Genomic DNA, 18,506 nt, shown 5'->3' with positions numbered 1-18,506 from the left:
TGATAATGAAACAGTCTGTCAAAAGCTGGTGTTTGCACAGAGCTAGCAAAGGCTTCAGATCTGTAATCCTGCTGCCCGGGCTCCGGCGTGGCAGTGCAGTAGGCAAGCAGCAGGTTTCCAGCTGCGTGCTGCTCTGTTAATTTTCGCGGGTTAAGGCCCGGTGCTGCTGGGATGGCAGATGCTGCTCCTAAGTGGTCTGCCCATCTATGGTCGAAGCTGGCAGACTTTTTTTTAATTAGCGCTACAACTATTTCAAACAACTATTTCAATACTGCTTTCCTTAAATGATTTTTTTTTTTTTTTTTTTTTACAACACGTGCCTTCCCAGAGAGGCTCTGGCTTTCCACCTGTCGTTTCACGTCTCTGCCTCCTCTCGCGATGCCGATCTGGGGGGCAGCAGGCTGCTGCCCTTGTTCGCTCTCTCCTTGAGAACCCCCTCCCTCCGCCTGCGGGCAGGGACGAAGACAACATCCGCGGGGCCCGGAGTGGTGCTGGCGCGGCGCTGCCCCGGCGGCTGGCACCGAATCGCCCCGGGCGTCCGCTGCGGAGCGGTGCTCGCGCGCCGGCCCACTCCGCCGTGAGGAGCCTCCGCCCGCTGCTTCGCCCGCAGGGCGGCCTTGTCACCGCCCCGGAGCGGCGGGGCGGGGCGGGGCCGGGCGACGGAAACGCCGGCGCGAGGGGCAAGGACAAGCGCGTGGCCCCGCCCCGCCGAGCCCGCCGGGGCCCTGCGCAGGCGGGGCGGCTCCGGGGTGGGCAGGTAGACCGGGGCAGCCCTTCTGGTACCGGGGAGGCCACGCTGCGGGCCGCGGGGCCCCCGACTGGAACCCGCGCGTCTGGGCCCAGCGCGTTCGTCGCGGTGAGCGGGCCGGGGGGCGAGCGGGCGGGCGGCACCGCTCCTGCAGCTCCGGGGTCGGCGAGGGAGCGGGAGAAGCGCGTATGGGGCTTCCCGTTGCGTGGCTCTACCCGTGCTGGCGGCGGGTGGCCTGCGGCACTGCCGGCCGGGGAGCGGGGCCGGTGGCGGGCGGCCTCGGGCACGTCGGTACCAGCGCCCTGGCTGTTGGCCGGGCGGGGCCTGTCCTTGCAGGCCTTCCCGCCCCCCCCCCCCCCCCCCCCCCCCGCGGCCCTTGTAGCCTTGCTGGGGCGTTTCTGTGGCCGCAATGGCGCTGGGGCCCTGTCCCAAGGCTGGGGGGGCTGCGCTGGGTTGTGGTGGCCACGCCCGCGGGTAACTGCCGCCAGCTGCATCCAGCCGCCCTGGTAATGCGCTGGGGTTGTTGCATGCTCTTGCCGGTGTTGTCTTTAGCAAAAAGACACCTCGGTGATGTTTAACCTACTTAATGGAGAACAGGGTTTTTAAACAACAGTGGAGAATACTTTTTCATGTTGCAACGTTGGTTCAGGGTTTTTGTAGTCTGTTACATCGTGAACTAAATACCCGAGTTTCTTGTTATATTTAGCGATACAGGATGTGGTTGCCTTTGGTGTTGTGTGCAGCTGTTCTACTAGGGAGCGGTAAAGTTCAAGACGATGAGTGGATCGACCCCACAGATATGCTCAATTACGATGCAGCATCGGGAACAATGAGAAGACCTTACAAGGTAGAAAAAGAAGGGACACACAAATAGGTGCCTCTTCCGAATGGTGCTTGAGCCGCACACTGTTGAAAGACTGCCTTTAAATCATGACATTAGAAAACGATAGTTATGGTCTTTTTAAGGTCTTACAAGTTTATATCTGCAGGAGAATGTTGTGTAGCCATTGTTAAAACTGCAGGGGAAAAAATAGCAATCTGTATTATTGTAGATAATTAGCTTAGGGCCTTTTACTGAGGCGTTTCATTGCACGCTGATCAAGTCACAGCAGCCATGCTTTTGTCTTTCCACAGGTGGTCATTCATTATGCAGGTTGTGGCTCCACAAGTTATTTCTCTGAGAAGTACTGTGTTAAGCAGCGCTTGCTAGTTTCTCAAGTATAGTGCTGTCTTGAAAATTAAGTTCCTAGCTGATAAAAGTTGAGGGAATTCATGTTAATGGTTATATTTTACTTGAATTATCCAGTTCCCCAGCAGTATGGGAATAAACCCCATTTGTTGTGTGAGTGTATTATGAAAGCCAATGTTGTTCTATATTGCTGGGCGTCTGAGTTTTCAGAAGAATGATCAGAATAGGGATTGAGTGCTGTACTCTGTACTGTTAATAATTCATGAACACTGAGGAGAAGATCAAATATGAAAAGCTAGTTTTAACAAGGTGAATCATTTCACTTGTCTTATATGAGGGGTGGATGTGTATCATGAGATGCGTATTATCCATTACATATGGCACTGTAAACTGTGGTTGATTGTATGGGCACCCTTGATTTTTTGTCATTCTTCAGCTTTTAGGTTTGTTTTTGCAGTCTTGAACAATACCATTTAACACTTCAGAACATAATTTTCTGAAGCTTAAAAAAATGCAGACTGCATTATTTCTCTCCATAGAGTTCCTCCTCAGCCTGCACCTGCCCCAACTTCCCCGGACAGTCATTAGCATCCCTAAAGCTAAGCAGCAAGCTTTGGAGCTTTTGAACTTGGTGCTCAACTGCTTCAGCTTTTATGAAAAAAAATTAGGAGTTTTACTGTTGTCTCCTATGAAAATAGAACTGCATCTTAAAGGAGAAAAACAACTGCTTCGGGCTAATCCATCTTTTCAGGATTTCTTTTCTGCTGTGCTGTGAGAGATTTTAGGTAGGCAGGCTGTGTGAGCCAACCAAGTCCTCAAAACCAAACTTCCTACCAGCCTGAGTGCACTGATTTGTGTGATGTTGCACTTCCTTTTGGAGACTTCCCTCAATGTGCATGCCTGGTTGTTTAAAAGAAGCACTGCTAAAGCTAAGTCTGAGCAATCAACAGGAAAAAATGGGATGTTTCAGAGTGAAGGGGGAACAGGAAAGGATAGGCATGCAGCTGAGAATGAGGTTTTGTGTTTACCTTCAGTCTGGCTAGCTGCATGGCCAGCTGGATTGGGAATTTGTCTGGATGACAAACTGCCTCTTTGCTTGCTGAGTCAGTTTTTAACCAGTCCAGTTATCTAATCTGATGCACCGCATGGTGCACCAACACTCAGAGGAGGGGAAAGGGCAGATGGGGGAGGGCAGGGCAAGACCTCACCTTTTGAAGGCAGCACGCATTTAGATAAACTTACAGCAATTGTATATTTGGAGCCTAAAATAACAGCAGAGAGGCCAGCTGGAGTATCACTGGGAGAGTGTTAGCAGCAAAGACCAATACTCAGTTTTTAGCTCCTTTGCTCCTTTTACCTGAAGTGATCTGACTATAGAAGTGCAACATGGCATGTTGATCACATTCTTTGGTTCTAAAAATATGTCTTTTTTCTTGTGTAATTTTAGGCAAACTATCATGACTCTCAGGATAATGCTGTGGATACAGTCAGTACTGAAATCTTGCCGAGCTGTGCCAGGGAATTAGATTCCTTGCAACAGAAGGTTTGTTATGGAACTTCAGAATATTTTCCAGCCTTTTACAGTTCGTGCTTTCTGATGATGCTTTTCTGGATAGTATAGAACAGGTGAATTGCTGGCATAACTTGCAAGACACTGTGCGTTATGTAGGGGAACCTCTTTATGCAGAGGAGAGGCTGGAAGTAGTTTGAATTCAATTCTGAATTGCTGCTCTGCCTACCAAGGTCAGTTTCCTGAAACATTTTACAGTGTAACAGAAGTTGATAGGAGCTACACGCTTCTGTCCAGTGTCAGCAGTTTAAACATGCGGTGCCGATGTTACATCCTGCTGCCCAAAAGCCAAGAAACCTGACCTTCCATTTTCAAGTTTTTCAGTTCTGTTGGATTTTAAGGGGTGGGTTGTAGGCATAGAGAACACATTTGTGGCTGGCCGTAATGTGCCGTGCTGCAGCTCTCAGAAGCTGCTGTAAGACCCCCATGCTGCTGCTTCTTCTGAGATCAGGAGGATGCGGTGATGCTTGTGTGGCTACTTGGGCTCTCACTTCCCTCAGCCATTTGGAGACCCAATGGGCTATGTCATTATAATGTTAGTTTAACTACTTAGTACTTTTTACAGTTACTTTTTTTTTTCCTCATGTAAACTTAAAATTTAAGGAGATCCAGATCTTTAGTTTTTTCTAGTCTTCCTGAGGTTAGTATTCAAACCACATTATGAGCAGATTGAACTGTCCAGTACTGGCGAGTCCCATGGAAAGGACTATCTTCAGTGACTGCTTACACTTTTTATCTGGTTGTACTCATTGTGGGATTATTGCTGAACTAAAGAAATACACCTCTGTTAATCCTGACTTTAATGTGTTGGTAGGGGGGGGGTTTCTGCTATGAACAAGCTGGTTTGAGCAAGAAGTGAATAAAAGTGTCTTTATATTGCAGATTGCAGATTGTGAGAAGAGGAATGCAAAATTACGTGAAAGCCGTAGCTTTTATATTTTTAAGCGATACTTGAATAAGATTTTAAATGAAGCTGGAAAACTAGGCCTTGTAAGTATTTGAGCAGTCATTAAAAATTAATGCACAGAATCACAGCATGGTCAGGGCTGGAAGGGACCTCTGGAGACCATCTTGTCCACCCCCCTGCTAAAGCAGCATCACCTGGAGGAGGTTGCCCACAATTGCGTCCAGGTGGGTTTGAATGTCTCCAGAGAAGGAGACTGCCCAGCCTCTCTGGGCAGCTTGTGCTGGGGCTCTGACACCCTCAAGGTAAAGAAATTCTTCCTCATATTCAGATGGGAATTCCCGTGTTACAGTTGGTGCCCGTTGCCTTGTCCTGTCGCTGGGCACCATGAACAGAGCCTGGCCCCGTCCTATTAACACTTGCCCTTAAGGTATTTGTAGACGTTGATGAGATCCTCTCTCAGCCTTCTCTTCTCCAGGCTGAACAGCCCCAGCTCTCTCAGCCTTTGCCCATAAGGGGGATGCCCCAGCCCCTCATCATCTGTGTAGCCCTCCCCCGGACCTGCCCTCTCAAGTAGTCCCCTGTCTGTCTTGAACTGGGGAGCCCAGAACTGGACACAGTGTCCCCAGATACAGCCTCACCAGGGCAGAGTAGAATCTGTATTACTACTTCATGTGGTTTTCACAGTTATCAAGTACTTTAAATTAAAATGAAGGGAACTAAATTGCCAAGGAAAAAAATGATAGAGGTATATGCATCCAGTGTTGCTGTTGGTTCGTAGTGTTTGCTCAGGACAGTTGCTGTTTGGTCTATAAAGCATCCAAAGGAAGACGTGATTTCAGAGTATGTATCTACATATCTGTTGCTGGGATGCAGCCTGTTCAGTTCATGCTAATGGTTGTTAAACTTGAAAGAGCCAGATTTTGTTTGTTTGTTTGTAGTAGACCTTTTAGGCCTTTGTTTTAGACTCTACCATGTGAACCATCTAGGAATAGCAGCTTATTAGAGTTTGCATATAAGAATCACTTTACTACTTTCTTTGTTATATTGTCTTTGGAGATATTTTTTTTTCTATTCAGAGATAGGGGAATAAATTTTTGGCAGTAACTGAAATTAAATTTAACAAAGAAATCATACCTGGCGATGTAAGATTTCTTATTTCAGTATTTAATGGCTTCTATCTGTATTACCTAGCCATGATCAAGGCACACATAGCGCATTCGTAATTACTTGTTAATGAGAAGTGGTTCTAAAATTTCAGTAACAGGTGAGATAACTCACTTCATTTTTTTTTTAGGATTTTGCGTAGAATTAGACTAGTAGAAACCAGCTGAATTTGTGTTTTATGTAGTTTAGAAGAATGAACAAAAAGGTTATAGAATCAGTGTGCACCCTGTCCCATGCCTTCATCCTGTAGTCTGCTTCAAAAAGGTGCTGCTACATAATGAAGGGTATATAATCGGATTTTTGGCTAGGGATACAGGTTTTTGTTTGTACAATGAAGGGTATATAATCATATTTTTGGCTAGGGACACAGTTTTTCATTTGTACTTCTATTTCCAATAAGCAGCTTTTAACTATTACTCATAACAATTATTATTAACCATTATTTAACCATTATTGCTTTTAATGCAGCCTGAAGAAAATGTGGGCCATGTCCATTATGATGCTGAGATCATCCTTACAAAACAGACATATTTGGAGATCCTCAGGTTTCTCAATGAGGAGACTTGGCAGTCAGGTGCTGTGGATGATGCACTTAGTGATATTTTGGTCAATTTTAAGCACCATGATTATGAAGCTTGGCACTGGAGATTTGAAGACAGTTTTGGAATTGATCTGTATACTATGTTTCTGGTAAGAGAAGAAGAAAGGGGGTTTTGTTGTTTTTGAATTGCCGTTTTCTCCAGTTTCTTTGTGCAAGTCTAGGCACTGAATATTACCATGTCAACTCCACGTGTAAAGCAGTACTTTCCACTGTACTTGCAGGGAGTCACTTTTTGTTTCATGGTTGCTGGAGGCAGAGGTGATATATTCACTTGGAGGAAGAACTCAGGGTTTTTATTCCTGTGGTCATCTTTTCTTATTGTAGCTTTGTGGTGTTTTCTGATGTGCTTTCTTTTTTCTCTTTCTGCTTTATATCTGTGTTGTGTGACTCATTAGACTCCAGTACTTCGTTGCCACTTAAACTGACAACTCGTGCGTTACAAATTTTCTAGATTTGTCTCTCAGTCAAATAGATGCTGAAGCTGTCAGCTTCTGCAGGAGCTGGAATATATTTATATTGAGACAAGTAGATATTTGAGTTCTTACCAAGCTAGAGGTTTTTGTGAATTTTGTGGGGAAAAGAAATTTTAGTGTTGGAGAGGAGCAGAATGCGACTGTGAAAATGTCATGTTCTCTAAAATGGAATTACAAGAGCTAAGGATCTGTAATAAGCTGAAGCTCTCTGAATAAATCTTTACAATTCAGAATGTGCTAACATTTTATGCTGACATAATCTTGAAAGTAGCCTGTCTAGTTTTGAGGGGGTCAATGGAAGCCAAATGAGAAAAGCAAGCGGCCGGTGGCATAGCCTTGCTGTTAGGGGTCCTGGAACAGAAAGAGACTGTGAAGTGCTTCTCTGACGTCTTCCTGCTTTTACCCAAACTGTAACTTTGTTACTTCACCAAACTGCAGGAGCTGGCAGCAGGTGTTCCCAGGCACATACTACTCAAGCAGTAAATTAACCAATTATAATTTTAAAGCATGGTAGGTAACATAAGGAAGAAAAGAGTAAATATGACAAGAAAGAAACGAGCAACTGCAATGTAAGGCTGTGGTAGGAATGACTCCTACTAATAATAGTGTGACACTTTTCTGCCTTGGTACTGCTGTAGATATGCTGTGAAAGTAAGGAAAAATTATCTCAGCTGTTCTGTGTAAATGATGCTAGTAAAAACAAAAGTTGGAAGTTCCTTCATGTTCCTTACTGGTAGTAAGCTTGGAAAATTCCCAATCTGGATCATAATTTTTTCCTATTCTCTCTTTCAGATACTCTTGTGCTTAGTGTGCATTGTAATTGTAATAGCTACAGAGCTCTGGACACCTATTCATTGGTTTTTTCAAGTAAAACGACTTTTATTAGTAAGTTTACCCATCAGTTTTGCATGGAATTGGCTTTACTTGTATAAGGTAAGTTGTTCTGAAATCTTAATGTCTTTTAGTCTTAAAATTCCACAGTTATGAGGGAATCATGGTTATTTAGTTCCTTTAGTGAGTTTATATAAAGCAATAATCGACAGCAAAGTAAATAAAGGGATCAACATTTTATTTTGCATGTGGACAGGTGTATTAGGCTTAAAGAGTAAAAGAAACCCTGCCAACTTTTATCCGGTCACAGAGGTGCACAAAATTCATAAAGCAGTAGAACTGTGATTTTACTGCATGGACAAGGGAGACGTAAAATGTCTAAAGCAGTTTGGTAGAAAAGTCTTACAAAAATTTACTGTGGGGAGTTTTTCCTTAAGATTTCCTCGCTGAAACTAATGTGAGATGGACGAGCTATCAATACCTTGTTGATGATACAAGTGTCTGACTGTGCACTGGTATTGGTTTTAATGAGGAGGAATTTATGCTACTAGGTCATAGCCCAGCCACAAAATCTTGGTCCTCAGTCTTGTCTTCAGCATTTAACTGCAGCTTGTCACACCTGGGAATAGCAGAGTGCCAGGGTGGGGTGGCTCTTGAGCACAAGTGGACTGCCATGCGGAGGGCTTTGATTGAGCCAGTGAAGAATGTCAGGAGTTCAACAGATTACTTAACTTTTTCTGTTTGATTATCAGTTGCAAACTCTAAGGCAAAATTATAATGAATACAGGTATTTTTTCAAATAAAAAAAATAAGAGTATGTCCTGATGTTTTTAATTAGTAACTGCATGGCAGCTGTCTCTGGTTTTAATCCTGGAGCTTTAAGGAAACAAGATGTCACCAGATTACTTTCACCCTGAACTTGTACCTTTGAATGTTGAAGTCTGCTCTTTTAGTAATTCAGACTCTGTTTGGAGAGTAACTCAGAGGGAGCCATCTCGGTAGTGTTTATCCATTCCCAGGAAGTTCTTAAAATGTAACTCTTAAATTGTTCAGGTAGCAAACTTCTCTTAATACAGATTTACCAGGGTAATTATCTCAAACCTGCTAAAATCAGACATTGTTAGCTCAGGGGCAGTGCTACGTGGACACAGGTGTTCTGTGTCCAGGGCCACCTTGTTTTGCATTTTACAAATAATTCCTATCCTTTTGCAGCTGGCCTTTGCGCAGCATCAAGCAGAAATTGCGAAAATGGGGAAGTTTGATAATATCTGTGCTGAGAAGTTGGACTGGGGGGAAAGTCTTATTGGTAAATATTTGTTTCATTATTTTGTAATAGTATTTAAGATCACAAAATATTCAGTAATAGTATCCAAGAATACTCTGATTTCTTCATTGACTTTTCTTCAGCAATACATGAATATGTAGTTGTGCCATTTTTCCACTCTACAAGACTTTATTTTCTAGGCCTTGGGAGAAGAGCTGATCACAAAACCGTGCTTAGAGCATGTGATGGTGTTACTACTTTTCCTTATATCATACCCTGTGAGTGTTTCCTCAACTGCCCTCTCCCAGTACCATTCAGTGCCCTTTATTGAAGGTAGGAGGGCAGAATTCAAGAAAAAATGTATTTTTTTTCCATCTGGCAGGCCTGCAAGTACAATGAACTTCAGAAATTAGATCTTTAACTACTTACTCAAGTGTTACTATTTTAGAGAGAAAGCTGAATTTATTACCCATTATTTGTTATCCATTGCTACAGCATGTAGATTAATGGTGGCAACTCTTAATGAGTGCTGATTATGGTCTTTCCTTTATAATTGATTGTGGTTGCTCTGTTCATGTCTGATTTCTATGGTTTATGTTCTGACTGCACTAAAATCAAACTACAGAAACACTGATGTCATAAATTACTTGTTTATAACTTACAAGTCCCCTTAAGGAGTAAGGCTTTCTGCTTATAACTAAAATAGTCCCTTGAAATCTAGGAAGCAAAATCTGAGCTTTGAACCATATCTGGAAAGGTTTTCTTACATCTATAATTGAAATGCTAATTTCTGTATATACTGTATAGCTTACTATTCTGTATGGCTACTGTGTCATAAAATATATTTTTTACAAGTAGTAAAAACATGTCTGTGCTTTGTCTACAGAATGGCTCAGAAGTAAATGGACTTTTCAGGATGATCCCTGTCAAAAGTACTATGAAACTCTGCTAGTAAATCCTGTTTTGCTGGTTCCACCGACAAAGGTATACACCAAGCCCAAAGAGCCCATTTATGCTTAACTTTGTAATCAATGACTACATTATTTTTCTATTTGTATTTTTCTAGGCATTCACAGTTACTTTCACCAACTTTGTAACTGAGCCTCTAAAGCACATAGGACAAGGTATTGGTGAATTCATCAAAGCACTTATGAAGGAGATACCATTTATTCTGCAGGTTCCAGTGCTAATTATGATGGCTTTGTCTGTTGTGGTTTGTATACATTTCTCTTATATTTAAAAGCTCTGTTTTATTTTTTATATACTAAACTTATTTATAATTATCTATGATATCTTGTACTACTGAACAGATTTCTTAGCATGCACAAAATTATTTCTACAAGGGATTTTTCTTGACAAAATCTTCATAGTACAGTTGGTTTAGCAATTCAAATAGGTTAAGTTTCTATTTAAACCACATCTCACAAGCAGGATAAAATGTTAGACTGGTTAAAATCTTAAGATTCTCTGACAGTTTATTGCAGCTTGGTTCCCATTATTACACAGGGATGTATATTATTGGCATTTTGTACACCAAGCATTGAGTTAGAGCCTTTAACATCTTTACTGTAGCACCAAGATGAACTACATCCAGTCTGGCAGCCTGTAGTGTGCTCAGACTGCAGAAACCTTGAATTTTACTGTAGGCGTTTTGATCACCCAAGGTTTTCTCTCAGTGCTTTTCAGACACATGATTTTGAATTCTGTGTGAAAAACATAAACTGCAAATATTTTGCTTTCTCCTTTCCCCCCCTGCAGGCTTTCTGCTATGGTGCAGGATCATCAGTGTCTATGTTAAGATACTTAACATCTTTTCAGAAGAAGAGCCTTCCTTCACCTGACAGTCAACAGGAGAAAATAGACTTTGGGCAATACGATGGGAGTAAATCAGATGGCTGTTATTTGCAGAAGCCTCCTTGCATTTGCAGAGGACCTTATAACAGAGGAGCTGCTCCTGTAAGAGCAGGAAATGGCAGCAGAAGTCCTGATGTTGTGCATACAGGCAATGAGCCAGACAAGCAAGTAGAAGAGTCTCACAAACCAGAACCTGGTGTATGTTAGTCCTGGTGCTCTTTGAGCTGGGATTAAATTAAATGTGTTTTAATGTCACCTGCTAGAACATGTTTAAACAACAAGCCTAACCCAGAGTCTGGGGAGAGAGTAGATTAGGGGAACTACAAGGTACGTCCTTTAGAACAGTTTGGTAGAGGTGTCTTGGGCATGTTTTGTTCTGGAAAAACACTGTGCAGTTGCTCACTCTGGCAGGAAACTACTGAATTAAAAACCCTCTACATCAAAGACTTAAATAAGTTATATTTTGAGAGATCAGTACTTATGTCAACCTGGTTGACACAATTACCCACAGAAGAAAGGCGGGGGAAAAAAAAGCAGTGCTGACTTTTTTTGTAAACTGTAGAACATTAAAAACAGACTTACACTCTAGATTGTGCTTGTTTACATGTATTGCTTCCCCAGGAAAAAAAGACAGCGGTCATGGCTTTGGGGTGGTTCTGGCCATTGAGCTGAGATGCACCTGAAGCACTAGATGCCATCACTTTGGATTGCTTTCTTAATAGCTTCTTATTAATTTTTACAGAACAGGTTGCACTCTGAGTCTGAAGTTTGTAGACTAGAAACTATCACAGCTGAAAACCTTACTGAAGGACATGCACTTGAGCAGCAGAAACAGGAGACAGGCAAAGCAGAGCGAGAGACTGGAGAAAACTGTGATCCTAATAAAAACCTAGAAGGGAAAAGTTCTGCAATGGAACCATGTGAAGCAAAGAAAAAGCAGTTCCTGTGACTTACAGGAAGGAGACTAAGGAAGCCCTGTAAGCCGTTGCTGTAAGTATCATCTAATCTTCAGTTGTCACATACTTGCTAGTTGTGCGGTAGCTCTCAAATGCAGAAAAGAGAATGTCAGTGACCTGATAGGAACTCATCTTGCGTCAGAGCATTAGCATGCATACCTGTGAGGTGGGGTTTTAAAAACCAAGAACAAGTATACCTGCTGTTTCTGGAATTTGAGATAGATGTGTAAGTAAAAAGTACGATAATACCACTTTAAGTGGCAAAGAAAACCACTTGCGGGGTGTTGGCTTTTGTTTGAAATCAAGTTCATGTACTAAGTTTTAGTAAAAACTAGATGCTCGGCAGTGGAAAAGCACCGATACTCTTGATACAGCAAAATGCAAGCCCAGTCAGGTGACTCACACAGCCTGAAGAAACTTGCAAGTTTCCGTTCCATGTAAGACTGCAGCTATTCTGAGGTCTACAAGATAGTCCTGAGGTCTATCTTTGTTTATATTCTTTAAAATCAGTGTTTTGCTTGTCAGCTCGGTTTTAGGACAGCTTGATTTTCTTTTAGTTTAGTAATTTCCAGAGGAGTGAGAAGCTGATGTTGTATCACATGTTTTTTAGGGCAGTTCAGAGCTGAACAGGGAATAGCACCAAGTACCAGAGATCAGCGCAATAAACTGATGGTAACACATGCTTTTTGGCAGAATATTCAGGCATTTCTCCTTAAAAGCAGGAAGACAGTTTTAGTTGCAGTAGGATTCAATTTCAGTGCTAAAAAAGCTGCAAGAGAAGGTTTGTAAAACTCAGTAATTGTAAAATACTTTTAATTATATGCAGCCTACATCTGACTATTCTTACAATGCCATTTTACACTGAAGCTAAAATTAGCTGCAGGTTCTCCTCTAGGGGTATAATACTTCAACAAAAAAATGACGTCACTTCATTTGTAAATACCTGAAGTGAACAGTTTGCCACCTTTGGTGGTAAAACCAGTGGTTTTTAACTCAAGATACCTATGCTTAAAAACAACATGCAGCCCTCAGGGTTCCTGAGAACTACCTCAGCACAGCATGTCTGTACCAAGAGGAGGAGTAGCTGAGGTCAGGTAATAAGCAGCATACATATATTTACTGCCAGTAACATTTTACATTCAATTACTGCAGGAATTACCTGACATCCATGGTAGTTCATGCCAAGTACCTACCACCCCTGTGATTCCCTGGTGCAGGATGTGTCCCACATGATCTACAGAACAGCACTGGCAGCTGTTACTTAAAAAAAGTGTATCATCTTAGAAAATTCTTTTGGTTGTAAAACTGTGCTGAGTAATACAGGAAACACTTAACTAAATACTACCCAAAAAACCCAGCATGTTTTGAAAAGACTATTTTTGTATTAAACAGAATAAAAACTAAGGTTTGATTTAAAAAAAAAAAAAAATCAGTTTCTTTGCAGAAACACAGTTTGAAAGACAGAGTACCGAAGCTATGTCTCAATAATTTTTTTTATTATTAAAAAAAGTATAAGAAACCAGGACCTTTTTCCAGGGAGGTACAAATCAGAAAAAAATAAAAATCAAGTTTTCTTTAAAAAGAATGTACAAATTTAGGTGTTACACTAGATTAAGACAATGGTAGGATCCACACATCAGCAGTAAGTCTACCTTGACTGGGAAAAATTACAGAGGCAGTTATGAGGGGGATACCGACTGCTGTATCTCAGACACTGCTCAAAGCAGCTGCAAAGAGCAGCGGCAGCTCTAACTACTGGTCACAAGTGTGATGCTGCTGCTATTTGTACCAAAAAAATTAGACAGGAGACAATACTATTAATTGCAGTCTTCTGTAAAAAGGCATGCATGTTTTTCCAGCAAACAAAAACAATACCTAAGATGCTACTGTACAATACGTGCCCGTTTGTTCAGCTAGAATTTGGTCCCTTTATAGTTGAGGGTAGATGGACCCTTTGTTCATCCATTCTCTTAGCTTGCGATCGCAAAATCAGGCTGAAAAAATCCTCATCTGGTACAGTTGGTCCTTTCACAGGTGATGGAGGAGCACATCTTTGATCATCTAGTCTGGAACCCTACAGCCAGACCAAGCAATAAAAGATGCATATTTACAGGAGTATATATAATAAAACAAGCAAATGATATAAGTAAAAAGTTACTAGAAGCTTTTGTTTTCAGATTTAAAGCTATTATAAGGATTTAATTTCTAAGTTTTGTTTCAAGTTAAACTTCTCAAATGAAATTAGTAAGAGTACAAGTGTAGCTAAAATGGTTTCTCTGAACCACTTGTCCACAAAGTTAAACGTCCTGAAAATAAACTCTGCAATGTAGTTCTTGTTACAGAGTGAGATTTGTGTCCTATGTTCAGAAAAGGGATTTTAAGATGAGTACATGGTATTTCTAGTCTCATGCAACAGGAATAGGGTCGTCTTCCTTTCCTTATACAGGGAGTAAAAAATGGCCACACTGTTGTCAGATTTGGAAAGGCAATATTGGGGGAAAGTTGTCTTCCAAACTCCAGCAACTGGTACGTTTTCATCACCACGTTCCAGAGCAGTTCACTAACATCTCTGTGATGTGAAAGAGCTTCTGTGCTCCTTTCACGCAGCCACCTCCTCCTGGTCAGATTTTACAAGCATTGGCCTGTTGCCCTGGGCCTGCCTGTGGACTGCAGCCATCTACAGGAGCCCCTTTGCCTTAGCTGGGAATGGGGATTTCTCACAGCAACAGGCTGGAGGGGAAGATGGTCACACGGGGAAAAGCATGGCTTTCAGTGCGGGACAGACCCTGGACAAAAAGTCTCAGAAGGCACCTTTTGTGCTTCTGTTTAAAGCAGTAGCATCTATAAGGATGGAGGGGATTACATTTTCCTATTCCTTTCTCAATAAGCAGGGTCAATTATTGCATTACATTTGCTACATAGAGTGCATGTGAAGCAACAAAAGGTACCATATTAACAACTAGATTCTTTGCTTGCTTCAGAGAAGTAACAGACAAGCTGCTAACACAGAACACAGTATTTCATCAGGCTGATGAACACTCAATTCCAGGTGCTGCTCCCCACAAAAGCTAACATACTTGGTTAACTCTGGAGAACTCGGTATCTGAATTTTGTATTTTGAGATCCTTATTGACCCAAGTCTTTTAAATTAAATTATTTCTAGACTAATTAGTATATATATATATATCAATGCTGTAATTGACAAACAGATGCCTCACTTGTATATTGCTATGAACTATTATTTAAACCTAACATGACTGGAATGGTAATCACTATTACCACTAAAACTTTGATACTGAATTCTTTCATTTGATAAGTTAGGATATCAGGTGCCTTCCTAACAAGCCAGATCTAAACACTTTTTCTTAAAATCATTTTACATGTTCCTTTTAATAGCTTCACTTGTTTTCCTTCACTTTTTCAGCATTTGTTACTTAAAAAGGATAACATGGTATAAATACCAAAGTTACACTTACTATACACGGATAACTTGGGGGGAAAAAAATCTAAACAAGAGAAACTGCAAACAAAACAAAACAAGAAAAAACCCACAAACAAAAAAAAAGCCAACCAAAAGAAACTCCCTTATTTTTTGTTCTGTTTTTACTTACCTGCCACTTTGTATCTTAAAACCACATGATAAACAAGGTGGCTTACTTAAACCTAATAGCAGAATGCACAAATCAAATCCCCAGAGACTCAGAATCTGAAAATTTTTTGTAAAAAAACATACCTGGCATTTTATCAATATATCAAAGAAGTCATCATCTAGTTCTCTGTTGTTACTTGCCATGAGGTGACCCAGGACTGACTGACTGTCATGTTGATTAAGACGAAGTCCAGGCAGATTACTAAAGCTAGCACGCTGGTCATCTAGCCGGCGACTCTGTGAGCTAGCAAGTAGGTCTAGAAATTCATCTGTGTGGGGTGAGACTACATAAGTAGAAAAGGCTATGGAGAAGGAAGAAAACAAGTTAACCTAGAAATAAGTTCCTTTCCATAATAAGTCTTGCATGCAAATACATTTTCAAAATAGTATTTGGCAGGGACAAAAGTCAGATAGGGGTTTTTCTTTTAAAAAATTACATTTTCTCATTGTTTTAGGTGGAGTAGAGGATTTTGCCACTGAAGCAGCTGAGAATCTGTTCTTCTCCTGGAAGCAGCATCTCTGATCGTCCATCCTGTTACTCTGGAATCGACTCAGCAGATCAAAGAACCCTTCATCTGCCACTGTCTCTCGGCTGCTTTTCTGAAAAGGATAGAAGAGTTAGGGGTATTCTGAACTCTGGAGTACCTACAACTGGGACAACGGCCTCACAGTTTCAATCCAGTAATATGAGTTCATATTTGCATATCTGAAATCCATTAAATGCATTTTTATTTAGTCATCCATTTTTATAGGCAGAGATGTATCGTAAGAGGAAATGCTAATAATACGGGAAGTGTTTTTGGGAAGTAAAATATATTAGAAACATTTCATTCCCTGAAATAGAAAGAAGCAGTACTCTGATCAGTAGAGCTGGAGTTATTCCTCCTCAGCCATTCAGCCAAAACCCAAAATGCCCATGAGATTAAAAACCCCAAGAACAGCAATTAACAGTTTCCATTGTTTCCTCAGGTCTGTGGTCAAAAGCCCTCATCACTCATCTAGATCAAATGACTGTTCTTGATTATTTTTAACTGACTTCTGTCAAAGAGTGTAATAACCTAAAAAGTAAGTAAAAAATACCTCCCACTGTCTGAATCTGAAAAATTAGATTTTGTTAAGTTTGGAGAAGCAGGGTCAGGAAGAGACTTAGAAGTAAGATGTATGTGCAAGCTGAGCTGTAACTTTAGAAAATTCAGCAGGAAAAAAATGTTCCAACCGTAGGAAAAGCTTAAAGCTGGCACCACCCATGAGAGCCACAGAACGGCATTTTCTGCACGGTTTTACAGAGCCACAGTGTTTAAATCAAGTAAAACAAATGGACAGCTGCAGGAATGTGTCTTCCATCATTTTGATCAGATTAGTAAAGGGTATGATCTCCACAGCTGGCAAAACCTACCCTCTGAGAGTTTGGAAGTCGATGATCAATAGAATTACTGGCATCCTGCAAAACTTTGGGAGCGGTGCCTTTTTTGTACTTTTTGCCTTTTAGTCGATTTACAAAATGCAGTTTTGCTGAAGGTTTGGCAGCCAGTGGTTTCTGTTTAGCAAGAATCTCACTGTTCCAGTTCTGAACCTAAGAAAACAAGAGTCATGAAATTAAGCCTCCTGATTTTACCTACACTATTAACTCTTATTTGCTGCTGCTTTTCCTTGCTAAAAAGAAGCAGCTTTACATTACTTAGTTTATCCAGCCACGAGGATGTGAAAACTTAAGTTTTGGTTCTGTTACTTGACCTGTGATTACTGAGCTCTTGTTACCTGAAGCAGGTTATTCATCAGTCTTTGAACTGTAGTGTGACATCGAATGTATTAAAATGTGGTCAAATAGTTTATTTAATGAAACATGCTGAAGTTTTCCTTGCTGACTGCAGTGCAGGAAACATAGCTAATGTAAATGCTAAAATGCAGACACAGCTGTTATTTCATTTCCCACCTGACATTCTTATAATTGGAAAGAAAAATGTCTTAAATCCATATTTTTACAAAGTGTTGGAACGAAACAAACCCTTCTACAACCCCAGATACTCTACCAGCCTTCTACAAAGTCCCTGATAGACACAAAATTCCCAGTAAAGATTGAACAGTAAGAGGGAAAAGAAAGCCAGCACAAGAGCAAATGGGAATAACCATTTGTTTCACTGAAGAACAGAACAGATCAGATAGGGAAAATCCGTCAGATTGATAAAGCTAAGTTCTCTTCTAAATTAAACAGAATTATCCATGAAACCAACCACTTTGTAAGTGACAAACTCTTACAATAACTAAATAAAAAAAATAATCTTATTTCAACATCAGAAATTGTGAGCGCAGTCACAGATCTTTCAGCAACATTTGCCTTTTAAAGGCTTATTTAGGATCAGCACATAGATTCCAACTCTGAGAAAACAGCATCCTGTACAATCAAACCATAATGCTAGTGTCATACATGGTTCTGTGTATCAGAGACATGGAATGACTTTTCAGAATCTACTCAATGAGTATCTTGAAAAAAGCCCTTTATAAGAGCTAAGCTGCAATAAGGGTACTACGCCATTACAAAAATCCACACGGAACATTTCTGTATATTGAGGGCACAGACTCACAGGCTGTGTATATTAGAAGAGATCACAGATGAATAGATTCATAGAGTAAGGAAATACAGCTGACACTGGCCAAAAGCTTAGAGGGTCCCTGCAGAGGACTCACCCTGGACTACAGGAACAGTCATTTTAAACTGGCACACTAAGGAGGCTCTTAAGCATCAGTGCTGACTTCAGCTGTACCAGATGTCCAGATGTGAGCTTTGAGATTTAATTTCCTATTTGATAAACACGATGGCAGGCTTTGCATCTCTTGAAGAGATGGGAATTACATATCGCAGTATGGAGGGAAACCCAGCAATTTCAGACTGCCACATTTATGCAGAACTGCCAGCCCACCATTTAACAGCAGACAGAACTTGAAGGAAATCCCCAAAATTGACACAAGTATCTTAATCAAAAAAAACCAACTCCAGATTTCTGTGAGCTTGGGGAGAGGTAACTTCACCTATCTGTGACTCAGTTTCAGCATTTCTGAAATAGCATCCTTACTCACGCTGGATGTTGAAACTCCTGATGGCTTGCAAGTTGGTTGAAACCCCAAAGTGAAAAACGCAACATATATTTTAAGTACCATAAAATGACTGTAACCAAAAAAAAATATGTACAGAGCAACTGAGCTAAACTTAGAAACTGTAGTCTGATGCACAGGTGTAGTCATGCTGCAACATTAAACCACTTTTAAAGAGGAGATGAAAGGCATTCCTTTGCACACTATGGG

The 18,506-nt window shown here is 41.1% G+C and overlaps 2 protein-coding genes across 6 annotated transcripts in view; one reads left to right on the top strand and one right to left on the bottom strand.

Moving 5' to 3' along the window:
• The first annotated feature begins 686 nt into the window (after positions 1-686).
• Positions 687-18,196, top strand: CLCC1 (chloride channel CLIC like 1). 2 transcript variants are annotated; one of them, XM_055815590.1, is made up of 12 exons: positions 687-856; positions 1,455-1,595; positions 3,385-3,480; positions 4,390-4,497; positions 6,047-6,268; positions 7,445-7,585; positions 8,696-8,789; positions 9,634-9,731; positions 9,814-9,960; positions 10,506-10,703; positions 11,344-11,591; positions 15,662-18,196. In XM_055815590.1, the coding sequence occupies exons 2-11, from the start codon at positions 1,464-1,466 to the stop codon at positions 11,548-11,550; spliced, it is 1,443 nt and encodes a 480-aa protein (XP_055671565.1). In that variant the 5' UTR covers positions 687-856; positions 1,455-1,463; the 3' UTR covers positions 11,551-11,591; positions 15,662-18,196. The 2 variants fall into 2 exon arrangements, with proteins under 2 accessions (XP_055671565.1, XP_055671564.1); XM_055815589.1 differs by having other exon boundaries at positions 688-856; positions 10,506-10,799.
• Positions 13,033-18,506, bottom strand: part of GPSM2 (G protein signaling modulator 2) — a 30,898-nt gene continuing 25,424 nt past the window's right edge. For 3 of the 4 annotated variants that reach the window (XM_055815587.1, XM_027793334.2, XM_027793332.2), the window contains 4 exons: positions 16,603-16,779; positions 15,644-15,806; positions 15,291-15,508; positions 13,033-13,631 (listed from right to left, as the gene is read on the bottom strand). In XM_055815587.1, coding sequence (XP_055671562.1) covers positions 13,467-13,631; positions 15,291-15,508; positions 15,644-15,806; positions 16,603-16,779 — 723 coding nt within the window. In that variant the 3' untranslated portion in view covers positions 13,033-13,466. The remainder of the gene's footprint in view (positions 13,632-15,290; positions 15,509-15,643; positions 15,807-16,602; positions 16,780-18,506) is intronic. The other variant, XM_055815588.1, reaches the window with a different exon arrangement.

Source organism: Falco peregrinus, chromosome 10 (assembly GCF_023634155.1).
Source record: "Falco peregrinus isolate bFalPer1 chromosome 10, bFalPer1.pri, whole genome shotgun sequence".
In the NCBI taxonomy this organism is placed as follows: domain Eukaryota; kingdom Metazoa; phylum Chordata; class Aves; order Falconiformes; family Falconidae; genus Falco; species Falco peregrinus.
Note: the sequence above shows the minus strand (reverse complement) of the source record. Positions and strands in the feature narration are given on the sequence as shown.

Coding starts and splice junctions, on each gene's coding strand:
- CLCC1 (XM_055815589.1), top strand. CDS start 1,464: ATGTGGTTGCCTTTGGTGTTGTGTGCAGCTGTTCTACTAGGGAGCGGT. Junction 3,481..4,389: donor TAGATTCCTTGCAACAGAAG/GTTTGTTATGGA, acceptor TTTATATTGCAG/ATTGCAGATTGTGAGAAGAG. Junction 9,961..10,505: donor TGATGGCTTTGTCTGTTGTG/GTTTGTATACAT, acceptor CCCCCCCTGCAG/GCTTTCTGCTATGGTGCAGG.